The following is a 13,809-nucleotide window of genomic DNA, read 5'->3' on the forward strand; positions in this document are numbered from 1 at the left end:
ATTTTATAATTATTTTTATTGGAAAAATGTTTCTATTTTATTATTAGAAGATGAATTACAAAAATTGATTATGATATGATATAAATATAGTATCTTTATTTAAAGTAAGTCATAATTAATTAATTACAATGGGAAAGGCGGATCCAGCTTTCATCCAAGAACTCAGTAAAGCAAAAGGGATCCCTATGATTAAGAGAAAAAGACACTCTTGCCCTTAAAATGCTTGTGAAGGAAATTGTCAGTACATACAAAGAGTGGAGAATCTTTCAGATAATCACTATTAAAAAATAACTCAGTTTATCTCTTATCATAATTCCAATTAAAGAGATTAAGAGAGATAACTTTTCATAATTAATGAGAGATAAAGGCCTTAGTACACAATATTGATTAGTTTCACATACATACGCTTTTTATTGTACAGAGATGTATGCCAAGAATATGCTAAGGACATGGTGAAACTAACGTTGGAGTTGATGGAAATTATTACTCGAGTTTAGGTTTGTCATGAAAACGACGATTCCATGGGTCAAGACCAAGAAGACAGATGAGATTTTCATAAGAACAAGAGTAAGAGAAAAAAAATGGCCAATCGTTATCAGTGAAGGTGATATCTTTTAATAATTTTTGTGTTTTGTTTAGGTACGGCAGTTAATAAAGACATAAAAATTGTTAATGATTTGTGTTTAAAATTGTTTATGTTTCTCGTCTTGTTAGCATTAGCATGGAATGCCCCATTTGAATCGAGAGTCATAGCAACCATCGAAACAAAAAGTCTTAATTAGGAACAAATAAAAAAAAATGATTAGGTCATAACAGGATTCCGATGCACATAAATCGTAGGTATATCACAGGCATAATAGTTGCATGTCAAATTGGCCATAAACCACAGTTACAAATTGGGTTTTTCATATTATACACGATACGCATGAATGTTGGTCCAAACTAGGTTTTATGTTTCTATTTAAAATTTATAGGTGAGTTAGGATTTATATAAATATTGGGAGGATAAAATTATAGGAATATCCCATTTAGACCAATCTATTAGTATCTATCTTCAACTAAATTAAATAAGTAAATTACCTTTATAATAATATATGTAAACACACTATTTTTAATTAATTTTAATACAAATACAAATACAAATAAATATAATAAAAATATTTGACTAAATTTAAGTTTAATATTCAAAATAAGTTTTGTTTCTCTCTCCATTCTCTTTCTATTCTTTTTCCTCTCCATTTTACACATTTTTATTTGAGGAATGCTAGGGGTCAGTAATTTTAGTGTTGGGAGATCACTCACTTTTATTTTGATGGTTAAGTGTTGGCCGAAAAATACAAAAGTTGTTGGTCCCCTGGACTTTTTCTTTTTATTTTTAATATTGGATTAACAATGTTTTTTTTTGAATTGTGATCTTCTGTAATATTTTTTTAAAATGTGTAATAATTTAATTTTGGAAATACAACTTAAACCGTGCGATTTTTAAGAGGTACAGAAATTGGACCATCCGATTTCTGTACTCAGACCCTCTGATCTGTGTTTAAAAAATAAAAAAATTTGAAGTACATAAATCGAACGTCTAATTGTGTATTCCAATTTTTTTAAATTTTTTAAACACAAATTCAAAAGTCTAATTTGTGTATCTCTTATGATTTTAAAAATACAAAAAATTACAATATTAAAATATATTACTCATTTTATTTTTATATCTAAATTTTTTAGCCTCCATCTTATTGTGAACAAAACCTTGGCTTAGTTCGATTTTGTTGCAAAACCAAATCAAATCTTCAACTTGAGCTTAAGCAATAAATGAATGGAAAAGGAAAAAAGGCATCTTTGTCTCTTTGACACAATAAAACTATACGGATAGAATTATGACACTTGTCTCTACTATTTTTCGAATAATGCTAAATGTCAGTTTAAATAAATCTATAATAACTGTTTTTTAAATTTTAACTTATAAAAAATTATAATATTAATATTTAATATAATTTTAAAAATCATAATTTTTTAAAAAATTATTTAAATATTTATAAAAAAATTACTTTTTTTATAATAAATTTTTTTTATTATTCTTCTTTTAAAATAAATACTTTTAAAACTAAAAAATTCAATATAAAATAATTTATGTATGAGTTATTTTTAATATAAATTTTATATTATAAGTTTTTTTTTCAAAAAAAATTAATTAAATTATTTATCCAAATTGACACTTTAGACTAGTTTAGAAGTTAATTTTTTATATATACGTATTTCAGTTGATATATAAACGCAAAAGCAAAGATACATTTTATTGGTACTTTTTAATATTTAAAACAAACAAAAAATGTTTACGAGTTACAAATTTAAACTAAAACATTTGCTCCTTTTGCGTGGACAGCCAACGTAACAAAAGTACGGTATAGTATTTACAATTTATCATTTACGATGTAAAATTTTAATCTTTTAAAAAAATTCTTAATGCATAGAGTGAACCAAATGCAAATCTTAGTATCAGGGACAAGCGCATGCAATATGTTTAGGTACGGCAATTAATTAATTTATTATTTAATTGTTTGTTATTTGTTAGATTTGAATTGTTGTGAATTTCTGTTTCTCGTCTTGTTAGCATTAGCATGGAGTGCTAACATTTTCTCTCATTTGAATCGAGAGGTTTAGCAATTATCGAAACAAAAAATCTTAATTAGGAACAAATAGAAAAAATGATCAGGTCATAACAGGATTCTCATACACATAAATCGTAAGTATATCACAGGCACAATAGTTGCATGTCAAATTGGCTATAAACCGCGGTTACAAGAAGGATTTTTCATATTGTACACGATAGGCATAAATCGTTGGTCTAAACTAGGTTTTATGTTTTTATTTAAAATTTATAGGTGAGTTAGGATTTATATAAATATTGGGAGGATAAAATTATAGGGATATCTCATTTAGACCAATCTATTAGTATCTATCTTCAACTAAATTAAATAAGTAAATTATCTTTATAATAATAAATGTAAACACTATTTTTAATTAATTTTAATACAAATACAAATAAATATAATAAAAATATTTGACTAAATTTAAGTTTAATATTCAAAATAAGTTTTGTTTCTCTCTCTATTTTTTTCTATTTTTTTCTCTCCATTATACACATTTTTATTTTTAATATTAGATTAACAATGATATTTTTTTTAATTGTAATCTGCTGTGAAATTTTTGTAAGATGTAAGATTATTTAATTTATGAAATACAAATTAAGCCGTCCAATTTTTAAGAGATACAGAAATTGGACTGTCTAATTTATGTACTTGAACTCTCAGATCTGTGTTTAAAAAATAAAAAAGATTTGGAGTACACAAATAGTAGATTCAATTTGTGTACTCTAATTTTTTTTAATTTTTTAAACACAAATTAAAAGATTCAATTTATGTACTTTGCATAATATTAAAAAATATAAAAAATTACAATATTAAAATATATCACTCATCTTACTTCTATATCTAAATTTTTTAGTCTCCATCTTATTGTGAACAAAACCTTGGCTCGATTTTATTGCAAAACCAACTCAAATCTTTAACTTGAACTTAAGCAATAAATGAATCGAAAAGGAAAAAGGGCATCCGTATCTCTTTGACGCACATCCAGAATACACGGATAGAATTATGACACCTATCTCTACTGTTTTCCAAATACGGTTCCGTTACGTTACCAACAGCATATCTGCCAACTTCTGCCAACTCTTATTTATAATTGTGTTTCATGGAAGTGTGTTCGTGGATGTGTCTAATAAAAATGTCTTTTTTATAACTGTGTTTAATAGAAGTGCCTTTATAGATATATTTTTGGATGTGTCTCTTTATATATGTATTTAAAATATATTAATTATTAGACACATCTACGAACACACTTCCATGAAACACAAATATAAATAAGAATTGACAGAAATGGGCGGATAATATGTTGGTATCCTATACTTTTCCTTCCAAATAATACTAAATATCAGTTTGAATAAATCTATAAATAACTGTTTTTTAACTTTTTGTTTTTTACTTATAAAAAGTTATAATATTAATATTTAATATAATTTTAAAAATTAACTTATAAAATTTTTAAAAAATTATTTAAATACTTACAAAAAAAATTTTAAAAAAAAAGTAACTTTTTTTATAATAAAATTTTTTTATTATTCTTCTTTTAAAATAAACATTTTTAGAACTAAAAAATTTAATATAAAATTTTATTTACAAATTATTTTTAGTATAAATCTTTATATTATAAGTTTTTTCTCAGAAAAGCTTAATTAAATTATGTATCAAAATTGGCTCTTAGACTAGTTTGGAAGTTAATTTTTTTTATATACGTATTTCAGTTATTTCAGTTATATATAAACGTAAAAGCAAAGATACATTTTATCGGTACTTTAAAATATTTAAAACTAAAATATAGTGTGGAATTTACAACTTACTATTTACGATGTAAAATCTTAATTTTTTAAAAAAAATCCTTAATGCATAAAATGAACCAAATGCAAATCATGGTATCAGGAACAGGCGCATGCAATATGTTTACAGCATCATATTATTCACCAGATCACCTACACTTGGCTATCTTAAACATGAAAAAAGATAAAATATAGCCATTTGTTTGCTCCACATGGTAAAGAAAAAGATGCTACAAAAGTAAAAGAAAAAAAAAGGTTTCACATAAGCTTACAAAGGAGCTAACCTAACCTATATGCTAAAACAAACTAAAATCCCCTACTTCTAGTAACATTTTCAGGCCACGTGCCTTGCATAGGAGCACCATAGTGCTGTCCACCACTTGGTTGCAGGTGGTTGTTTCCCTGGTTAGGAGGAACCCAATTTGGACCAATATTTCTTTGGCCATGTGTCACATTCATAGGTGGTTGAAGATGTGGTGGTGTTGGCAAAGTAGGTGAACCTGGGAATGATTGATTCATCAAGTGAGGTCTAAGGTGAAAGTTTTGTTGGTGCAATGCCAATTGAGGTGGTGGTGGTGGTGGGAACTGGTGGTTCTGTTGTGAGTTTTGCGGCTGCCATTCAGGTATATCATCATCATCATCATTCCAAGGTTGGATTGAACCACCAAATTTGTCTTGCCAATTTCCTGAATGATGTGAATTTACTTTGCTTTGACCATATTTGTGCACAAGCTCCCTCATTTGATCAACAGGGCGTGATGGGGCCTGGTTAACCATTTGGAATGGAACCATACCTGGTGGTCCCCTAGGTCTTTGGACCATGTGTGATGATGTGTTTGGACCACCCATGAAACTGAACTCGGGTAGGTCATCCTCGGGCCGGGCCTGGTGAGGCCCAAACCCAGGAGGAATGTCATCATCATCATCATCATCAACACCATTCGGTGGTGGATTAGAGGGATTAGCAACATTCACATTCAAATTACTACTACCATCTTGCTGTCTCCTAGAGAAGTATTGTTGCCTTTTAGAGCTACTACTACTATGTTTGTGTTGTGATGAAGCGGTGGGTGAAATTGTTGACGAAGTTAAATTAGTTTTTCTCCATACAATAATACCAATTAGGCCATTATCAATAGAATTAACTGCCTCAATTTGTTCCTTTGGAAGTATCTTGCTCAGCATTTCAACTGTTTTGTTATGAGGTGGGCAAAAGTAAAGTTCAACTCCAGACACAGGCTCAGCAAATCCCACTCTCTCATCCGTAATATAAGATTCAGCCACCTGTAATCATACAAAAGAACAAAAAACATAAATCTAATATAGAAAAACATAATGCGCCGAAAAGCATAGAGACATAAGACAATGTAACATTTTCATCATAACCATTACCTCACGAAGTGTTGATTGCTGGCTGGGTGAAGACCCTTTCGAAACAAAGTGTACGACCTGCAATCAATAGTCAACAGAGATTTATACACTGCCAAAAAGGAAAGTGAAATGTGACAAAATAACACATTTTTTAAAGCAAACATCAGGCAGCAATTCAAACCACGCTGTTACACATCCTAATTGTCCCATGCATCCCTTGGAAACTACTAAACAAGCGAGTCGATTTGGTGATGAATAATTTTTTATATACCTTTTCACATGAAATGGTTACTGGACTTTTTAAGTCCATTTTTTTTTCTCACAAATACGCCAAAACATTTTTATATAACATCATTTTTAATTCAAAATTTCGTAGTTTTGAATATAAAGGTCTTAGGGAAGAAGCCTTTAAATCAGGTCACTAGATACGCCATAATTTAATTACAGAATTTCGCAAAATTTTAACTTGTAAACAATTTTACAGGTCTCTCAGCCATTGTTTTACCTTCGTTATTTTAAAAACTCTACCAGCCTTAATGGAGTAATGCCTCTATCAGTATTATCTCAATCGAAGGAAAAGGTGCAAACATATTGCACTCAAGACATAATTTGCCATTAGTAAAACGAAAGGAAAGCATCGAAATGCAACGTTTCTGATCTCTCTCTTTATCATTTCTTTCTGCATGGAAGATAACATAAACATACAAGACACAAGTACTAATTTAGTACAACAAGAAGAAACTTGAGATACCATTATAGCACGACTTCTTGACTGAGGAAGATCTTGCAAAAATTTCTCAAATGCTTCAAGTCGAACCCTTCCCTTGATCTCAAGAAAACCAGGCCAGTCTTTTGCAGTAGTTTTCTCACCACTTCAAGAATATAAAATTAAATCAGAAAAAAATCAGTACAATTTCTAACTCTTTTAAATAAGAATAATTCAATCTTCAGCATAATAAACGGCAATTCCACCTTTCAGACCCTCCAATCAAAGGGATAAAAACAAATAAATCCCACACAAAATCCTTGAAGAAGCACCGGTACATAGTTCAATATAATGTACTACCCTATATAGCATGCCCAATTAGTAATTACTACAACAATTGCAAAAGGAGATGACAGAAACAACAGATACAATAAATGTCTCTGGAAGTGTTTATGGCTAATGCTAAGGAGCAAAATTGAATAAGTAAATAACTCAAAAAAATCGGAAAAAAGTTTCGAAATGGCAATGCATGAGAGTCCAACCTGTTTAAGGCAACCCAGTATCAACAAGTAACAACCAACATTTTGCTCAGCTTTTAAAAATTCAAAGTAATAATAATAATAACTACTACCACACTGAAACCATATCATTGAACAAAAATACCCCCAACCAAATATATATATACATATAAAAGATGGCATGCAATACAACAAGTGAAATAAATAATACTTGCAGACATACACAACTTATCAACAAATGTCCTCAGCAAAATAGTGGCAACTTGTCGCAAAAGATGTCAGGAACATTTAATAAAATACCTTTTAAATATGCTTATTACTGAATCAGTCGTAGATATATTCAGTTGAAGCATTCCGTCCCAGAAGCATTCACCCTTAGTATGTACTGCAGTTTTTGCATACAAACTATTATTGCCATATCGCTCTTCGGCATGAAAATTACTTGTTCTCAGCTCAGCATCAACAGAAGCATTCTTCTTGTTATCCGTTAACCTTTCCTTTGCATGATCATCAGTTGGCTTCACACCAGCTTCGCTCTCATTGCAACGTCTATCAGAAATAGACCCAGATTCTGCATTAACCAGTTTTTCATCTTTGGCATCTAGATTTTCAGATTTATCAGGGGTGACACCAGCTTGCTCCCTTGGGGTTATATCCAAAGATTTTGATTTAGATCCAACCTCAGAATCGTCCTTGTTTGATTCAGGAGCTTCTTTACCTGATTCCATTGGTAAATTTTCAAATGGTGGCTCAGAATGAAGGGATTCCATGAATTCATCAAGAGAGACAATCGGTGGAAGAAAGTCAGGATCCTTCAGTGCATCATCTGTCATAAGGCCTTGCATTGGATCAGTCCCATCGTTGGATGAAATGGTAATGGAAAATGCATTGTCCTTCTCTGAATTGCTTTTCTCACCATCCGTGTTTTTATTTTCTTTGACCACAGCAGATTTGGAAGAAGTGGCCTCCCCACCTTTTTTAGTTTTTTGACTCCTGGCTTCCCCACCTTTTCTACTTGTTAGACTTCTAGAAGATGTGGTGCCACTGGAGATCTCCTCAATGGGAACGTTATCTTCATGTTCAACTTCCACCTGAAACTCACCTTTATGTGTTTTCTTGACTAACCTCTTAATATCAACATCTGAATCAGGTAAAACCACCATTTGAGCAAGCTCTTCAGCCTTGGCTATCCGCCATTGGGAGAGTTCCTTTGAAGCAAGTTCCTCTGCTGTCATGGAACACAATTGTTCGGGACGAATGTCACCCGACATAACCTTTTCTCTTAGTTCTGGATTATTTCTATCCTTCAAATTGAATAGGAGAGACCTCCCCTTCTCTTTGTACTTCTTATTCACACCTCCAAACAATTTGAAAAGTTCTTCTTCTATCCTTGATGCTAAAACTTCAGGTAATGGTTCCTCAGGTTCTGGTCTCTGCTCTATAACATTTTGACTTTCCTTTTGATTGTCCATGCCTACCACATCAGATAATACCCATGAAAGACCATTACCCTGCAAAAGATCATCTTTCACAAAAAAGCTGTCACTGAATGGAACATCATCAGTAGTCAAAGTGTAATCTGACTGGAAGTCTTGCTTATCACAGTTCAAACCGAGTATATTTTCATTATTTGATATATTTATAGATCCCATTTCAAAATCCTTGAATTTTTCAGAAAAATCTTCACTAGAAGATGCATTATTTCTCTGCTCTCCTGTTGCATGGTCAACTGAACCAGCTGCAGAAAAAGAAGGCTGAGCAGATTCAGAAATATCTTGCCTTTGCTCTGGGGCAATATCAATGGGTGCAGGTGCTGACCCATCCCACTGAGAGCTGTTCTCTAATTTCCCGTTAGTAGCAGCATCATTCATTGTGTTATTGTTCTGAGTCGGTTTATCTTGCTTAGAAACCAAGGCCAGAGCACCAGCTAATGACTCTCTCATCTTGGACCTAACACTTTCAGAAGATTCTGTTTGAACCTTGGATGGCTGCTTCATCTGCGTATTCTGATTTTTAGAATTCGAGGAACGTGGCGTACTTGATTTACTGGAAACAGATTCAGTCATCTGCACTTTTCTCTTATTGGAGACTGCCGATTGCTGAGGGCGGGGGGAGGCATTAGATGGGGATTGCATCTGCGCAGAACCTTTATTTGACAGATTAGAAGCTTGCTGCAACCAAGGTCTATTTCCCCCTTGTGCAACCCTTTTGTTGGATGTCACAGAGCTACCAGTTGATAATTCCATTGGTGCCTTCCGCTTGGGAGTTGTTACCAGCTGCTGTGGACCCATATTACTCATTCGTGCTTCTACTCGAACACTCTGCATAGCCGAATTCGATAAGCCCCGAGACCTGGGATCACCAGACCCATCTCTCAACAATCCAACATGATCATTTGCACCTCCGCGTTGCTGTGGAGTAGGATCAGCAGTTACAGGAGCCAATAACCCCATATCCATCTGTCCAGCCGTAGAATCTACTTTGGTCACAATTGGCTGCAACTGAGCCATCTGCATGCTCGGCATCGGCTCCGAAACCAGATTGTTGGACATCCTAGCCTCTATGCTCCATTAAAACCATAAATAACACCAATTTCAAGAATCCAAGCCAATATTTCAACCTGAAACAGTTAACAACAATTTGACAGCATTCATAATTAACAACACTTTATCCTTAAAATAACCACTTCAACATCAACAATCAGATAGCAGGTAGAAACTACAAAATCACCAACCAGAGGATGATTTCTTTCATTGCAATTAAATAATAATCTCAATGTGTAAAACCCAAAAATAACCTATGCTAACTTCCACAAATCAACCGATGAAATTTTATCAAACGATATGAACAAAACAAAATAAGGGAGAAAAAGAAGTCGAAAATAATCAAAGAACAATGAATTAATCTACGGAATCTAATGGAAAATCTAGAAATGAAAGACGTACCTCTAATTTCCGATCGGGAAGAGAGAGAGAGAGAAAGAAAGACGACGAGCGGCTGTGAGAGAAGAAGAGTGGTGGGTGGAAGAGTGGGAAGTGAAAACCCTAACCCTAATAAAGCGAGTGAGGAAGGAGAAGAGGTAAGAGAAGAGAACTATAGAAGATAACGATAGTGTATAAAAGAAAGGAGGAAAAGAGGAATGAGGTGGTACGAGTCTTGCTCACAATAAGAGCCGCAAAAGCATCTCTCTCTTTCACGTTCTTGATTCTTCTATAACTTGTATGCGAAAACGCACCGTTTCGCTAGGATATTTTTTTAAATTAAAAAAAAAACCCAAAACTAGAATTAGTACTTGAATTATCAAAACACATCTTCACATCCAAGTTTTATTGTTATTTAAGTCTAATTAAATAGGTTTAACACTAACAAAAATTACTCTTATTAAAAAACGTGTAATACACGCTAAAAATCCTAAATAAACGTTATTTTTTCTTTGCGCTCTAATATGAAAAATCGTTCATATCTCTTACTTAAAATTGCAACAAAGAAATTTAAAATTTCTCTCAATAATATTTTAAATTCTCTATAGAAACTATAGAAAAATCCAGTGCTGCATTTGAAATTATTAACAAAAAATACAGAAAAAAAAATTTTTTCCTCAAGGTACTTGTTCATTATATTTAGTTTTCTCCTTCGTATTTCTATTAGTTTGATTTAGGGTTTAGTGGATCAAGTTTTTCTAATTCAATTTTTTCTTTTTTTTCTACTTGTTCGATAAGTGTTTTGTTGATGATTGAGTGCTTGTTCAAATCTGAACTCATTTCGGTTCATTTGTGAATTAACTGAAGTTCACTTGATAATGCTATTAAGTATTGACCAAATTTTTTATTCCTTAATTATTTTCGGTTCATTTGGTTTCGCTTGAATTCGCTAAACGTGTTCATGTGTGTAACACCCTACTATACATAACTTTACGCTTAAGCCGTAGAATAGAGGTAGTGTGGTGTTACGGACTTCTAAAATAAAATACATGTATAATAGCGAAAAAATATAATACTATGAGCCTTGAAAAACGGGTAAAGCAAAATCGCAAAATAAAAAGCGCACGCTCAGAAAACGGAATTACTTGCGCGCTAAGAAACCTAAAGATCATAGATATGAATAAGCGAAAGAGTGGATAGATAGCCAAGAATATAGCATAGCTAGCTTCTGACTCAGCCTGCGAAGCCAAGGCTGGCCGGAGAATATTTACATACATATACAAGTATCCTAAAATACCCAAAATACAGAAATAAGGCTTTAACTCTCCTTAAACCTCTAAGAGGGACAAAATAAACAAGTTTCTTGGAGAGAAAGCTAAGCACATATGTACATAAATTGATAATCAAAAGAACCCAGGGATTACTCCCGTCAGGAATCTAGACGCCTAGCGATGAGCCTCTCGACTTGCATCTGAAAACAACAACACAGTATGGGGTGAGAACCGGAGGTTCTCAGCATGGTAAAGGTGTCACGCATATAATATATAAGGTCCTGGGAATGCCAGAGGCAATCCTATAACGCCAACACTCAATTATAAAACTTAAACTCTAAACATAAGGCATAAAAAGGGTAGGTGACCTAAAGAATTCTAAACTTACTTACTTTAAACCTAACGTTATCACCAAACCGATCCACCTTTCCTCCGCTCCTCCATCACCAGTGATTTAGCAGAGACAAACAGCCAAAATATTTCACGCACAAGTAGAAAACAGGTAGTGCAGGTAACAAATATAACAATTAGCATAATATATATTCAGTTAGGTAATCTCAAGTAATGCATAGCAGACAAAACAAACAGAATGCACATGATATATGCCTATCTTATGGTTGACGAGGCTCATCTGTCGGTTATCCAGCCAACCCGACAAGTCCGAAACCCTTAGATTGTCCCTCGTCGCGCATCCCTATGAGTCTATGCATAGATTTTCTCATTCATTCATAATTCATACATTCATTCATTTATTTATATCTCACTCAATGGAGAATATCCATTCCTAGGAATTTATATGTGCTCAGTCACCCTTACAACGTAGGATCAATAGAGTATCAAGTTTCAACCTAGAACACGTGGTGGCAAGCCACGGTTCTGTTTCCCAAGAAAACTTGTATCTCGTATATCATTAAATTCATAAGTTGCATAATATTCATAACCGTTCATATTCATCATATAATCATTCATCTTAGCCATAGCAACATATATTCATTTAACTTTTGCATCATTCTTTTATAATTCATCATGTTTATCCTTTTTCTTCATCCCCAAGTTACCTCAAATTCCTAACTTCATCTCACTGCTGAACTCTCTAATCACGTTTAGAACTAACAATATGAAAATAGAGGTTTATGAGGTCAAATTGGCTTTGAAAACGCAAAATACTAATTTGCTAAAAACAGGGGTATGCGTACGCATACACATGTGTGTGCATGAACAAATCTCTTGAAAACTGAGGTGTGCGTACGCATATTTATTTTACCAAATCAAAGTCTAATTGAGAAGAGAATTTGAGGGATTGGAATTTCTCAATTTGCGATTCATTTTATCTAATTTCATTAACTAATAATGTTAATGGAAGTGACATAATGACTAACATAATTAATTTAAAATCTTTAAATGACGAATTTGATTAAAAAAATCTTTTGGAAATCAAATTATTTTGATGAAAAAAGATATTTTTTAAATGAAAAAATATTATTTTTATTTTTTGGCGTGTTTGGCAACTTTCTAGTAGTAAAAGTAAAATCACTATAAAAAAAAACATCTTTTTTGAGAAACTATAATTTACATCTTTTTTTAAAAGATCCTTTTTCCTTAAAAAAAATACATTTTTCATGTAATAAATAAATAAAAAAGTACTTTTATACTGTTATACCTAAATATAATTGATAAATAAAAAGATCATTTTGTATGAGATACTCAAACACAAAATTACTTTTACTTTTCATAAAATCTTTTAAAAAAAAGATAACTTGAAAAAAGATTTTTTTTAAAAGATCACCAAAACAAGCCCATTCATATTATTTAATTGTATTCGGAATTAAAAATTTAAAATAATTTTAAAAACATTAAAATACTCTTATATTTAATTTTTAGGATATTAAAATAGTCTTTTAGGATTAATCTTGGAAATAATAAAATACTCCTTTAAAATTAAAATTGTTTAATTATATTTAAAATTTTATATTATAATTTTAAAATATTAAAATATCCCTTTAAAAAAAATATAGAGTAAAGTATCGTTTTTGTCCCAAATGTTTGGGGTTAGTTCCAAAGTTATCCCTAACGTTTATTTAAGTCCCTAACGTTTCAAAATTGACTCAATGTTGTCATGCCGTTAGGGATCTGTTAATAGAATTGACGGCGGGACAAAATTGAGACGATTTTGAAACGTTAGGGACTTAAATAAGACAAAAATGTTGGAGACAAAGAAGATACATAAAAATTAATTTTAATTTAATTTCATCTTTCATTTAATATTAATTTTTTACCGTACACAGTATTCAATTATTTTTTACTCATATCTAAGTAAATTACACTTAATCACATTACTTTCATTTTAAATAAATTAATTTTATTTATAATTTTAAAGAATGTTAATATATTAGAGACAACAGGTATAATTTATATTTTATTGTATATATATTATTTTTTTCTTTTCTGCAAGTTTATATACTAGTCATTCTATAAATATTTTACGATAACTAAAAATTTTTATGAGTAAAATTATAAAAAAATTAATTGATTTAGAATGAAAATAATGTGATTGAGTGTAATTTACTTAAATGTGATTAAAAGATAATTGAAT

General features: G+C 31.4%; 1 protein-coding gene across 1 annotated transcript; it reads right to left on the reverse strand.

Moving 5' to 3' along the window:
• Positions 1–4,526: 4,526 nt before the first annotated feature.
• LOC112707820 (uncharacterized) lies at positions 4,527–10,220 on the reverse strand. The gene is made up of 5 exons (XM_025759796.3): positions 9,970–10,220; positions 7,325–9,644; positions 6,552–6,672; positions 5,822–5,878; positions 4,527–5,713 (listed from the first exon to the last, which is right to left on the reverse strand). Exons 2-5 carry the CDS (start codon positions 9,574–9,576, stop codon positions 4,736–4,738), a joined length of 3,408 nt encoding a protein of 1,135 aa, XP_025615581.1. The 5' UTR covers positions 9,577–9,644; positions 9,970–10,220; the 3' UTR covers positions 4,527–4,735.
• Between the last annotated feature and the right edge of the window lie 3,589 nt (positions 10,221–13,809).

This window comes from Arachis hypogaea, chromosome 8 (genome assembly GCF_003086295.3).
Source record: "Arachis hypogaea cultivar Tifrunner chromosome 8, arahy.Tifrunner.gnm2.J5K5, whole genome shotgun sequence".
Taxonomy (NCBI): Eukaryota; Viridiplantae; Streptophyta; class Magnoliopsida; order Fabales; family Fabaceae; genus Arachis; species Arachis hypogaea.

What these genes read in the sequence shown, in the direction of transcription:
- LOC112707820 (XM_025759796.3), bottom strand. Translation starts at nt 9,576, where the DNA reads ATGTCCAACAATCTGGTTTCGGAGCCGATGCCGAGCATGCAGATGGCT. An exon ending in GTAATAAGCATATTTAAAAG is followed by an intron (nt 6,673 to 7,324) that starts GTATTTTATTAA and finishes ATATTCTTGAAG; the next exon opens with TGGTGAGAAAACTACTGCAA. An exon ending in AGCAATCAACACTTCGTGAG is followed by an intron (nt 5,714 to 5,821) that starts GTAATGGTTATG and finishes GTATGATTACAG; the next exon opens with GTGGCTGAATCTTATATTAC.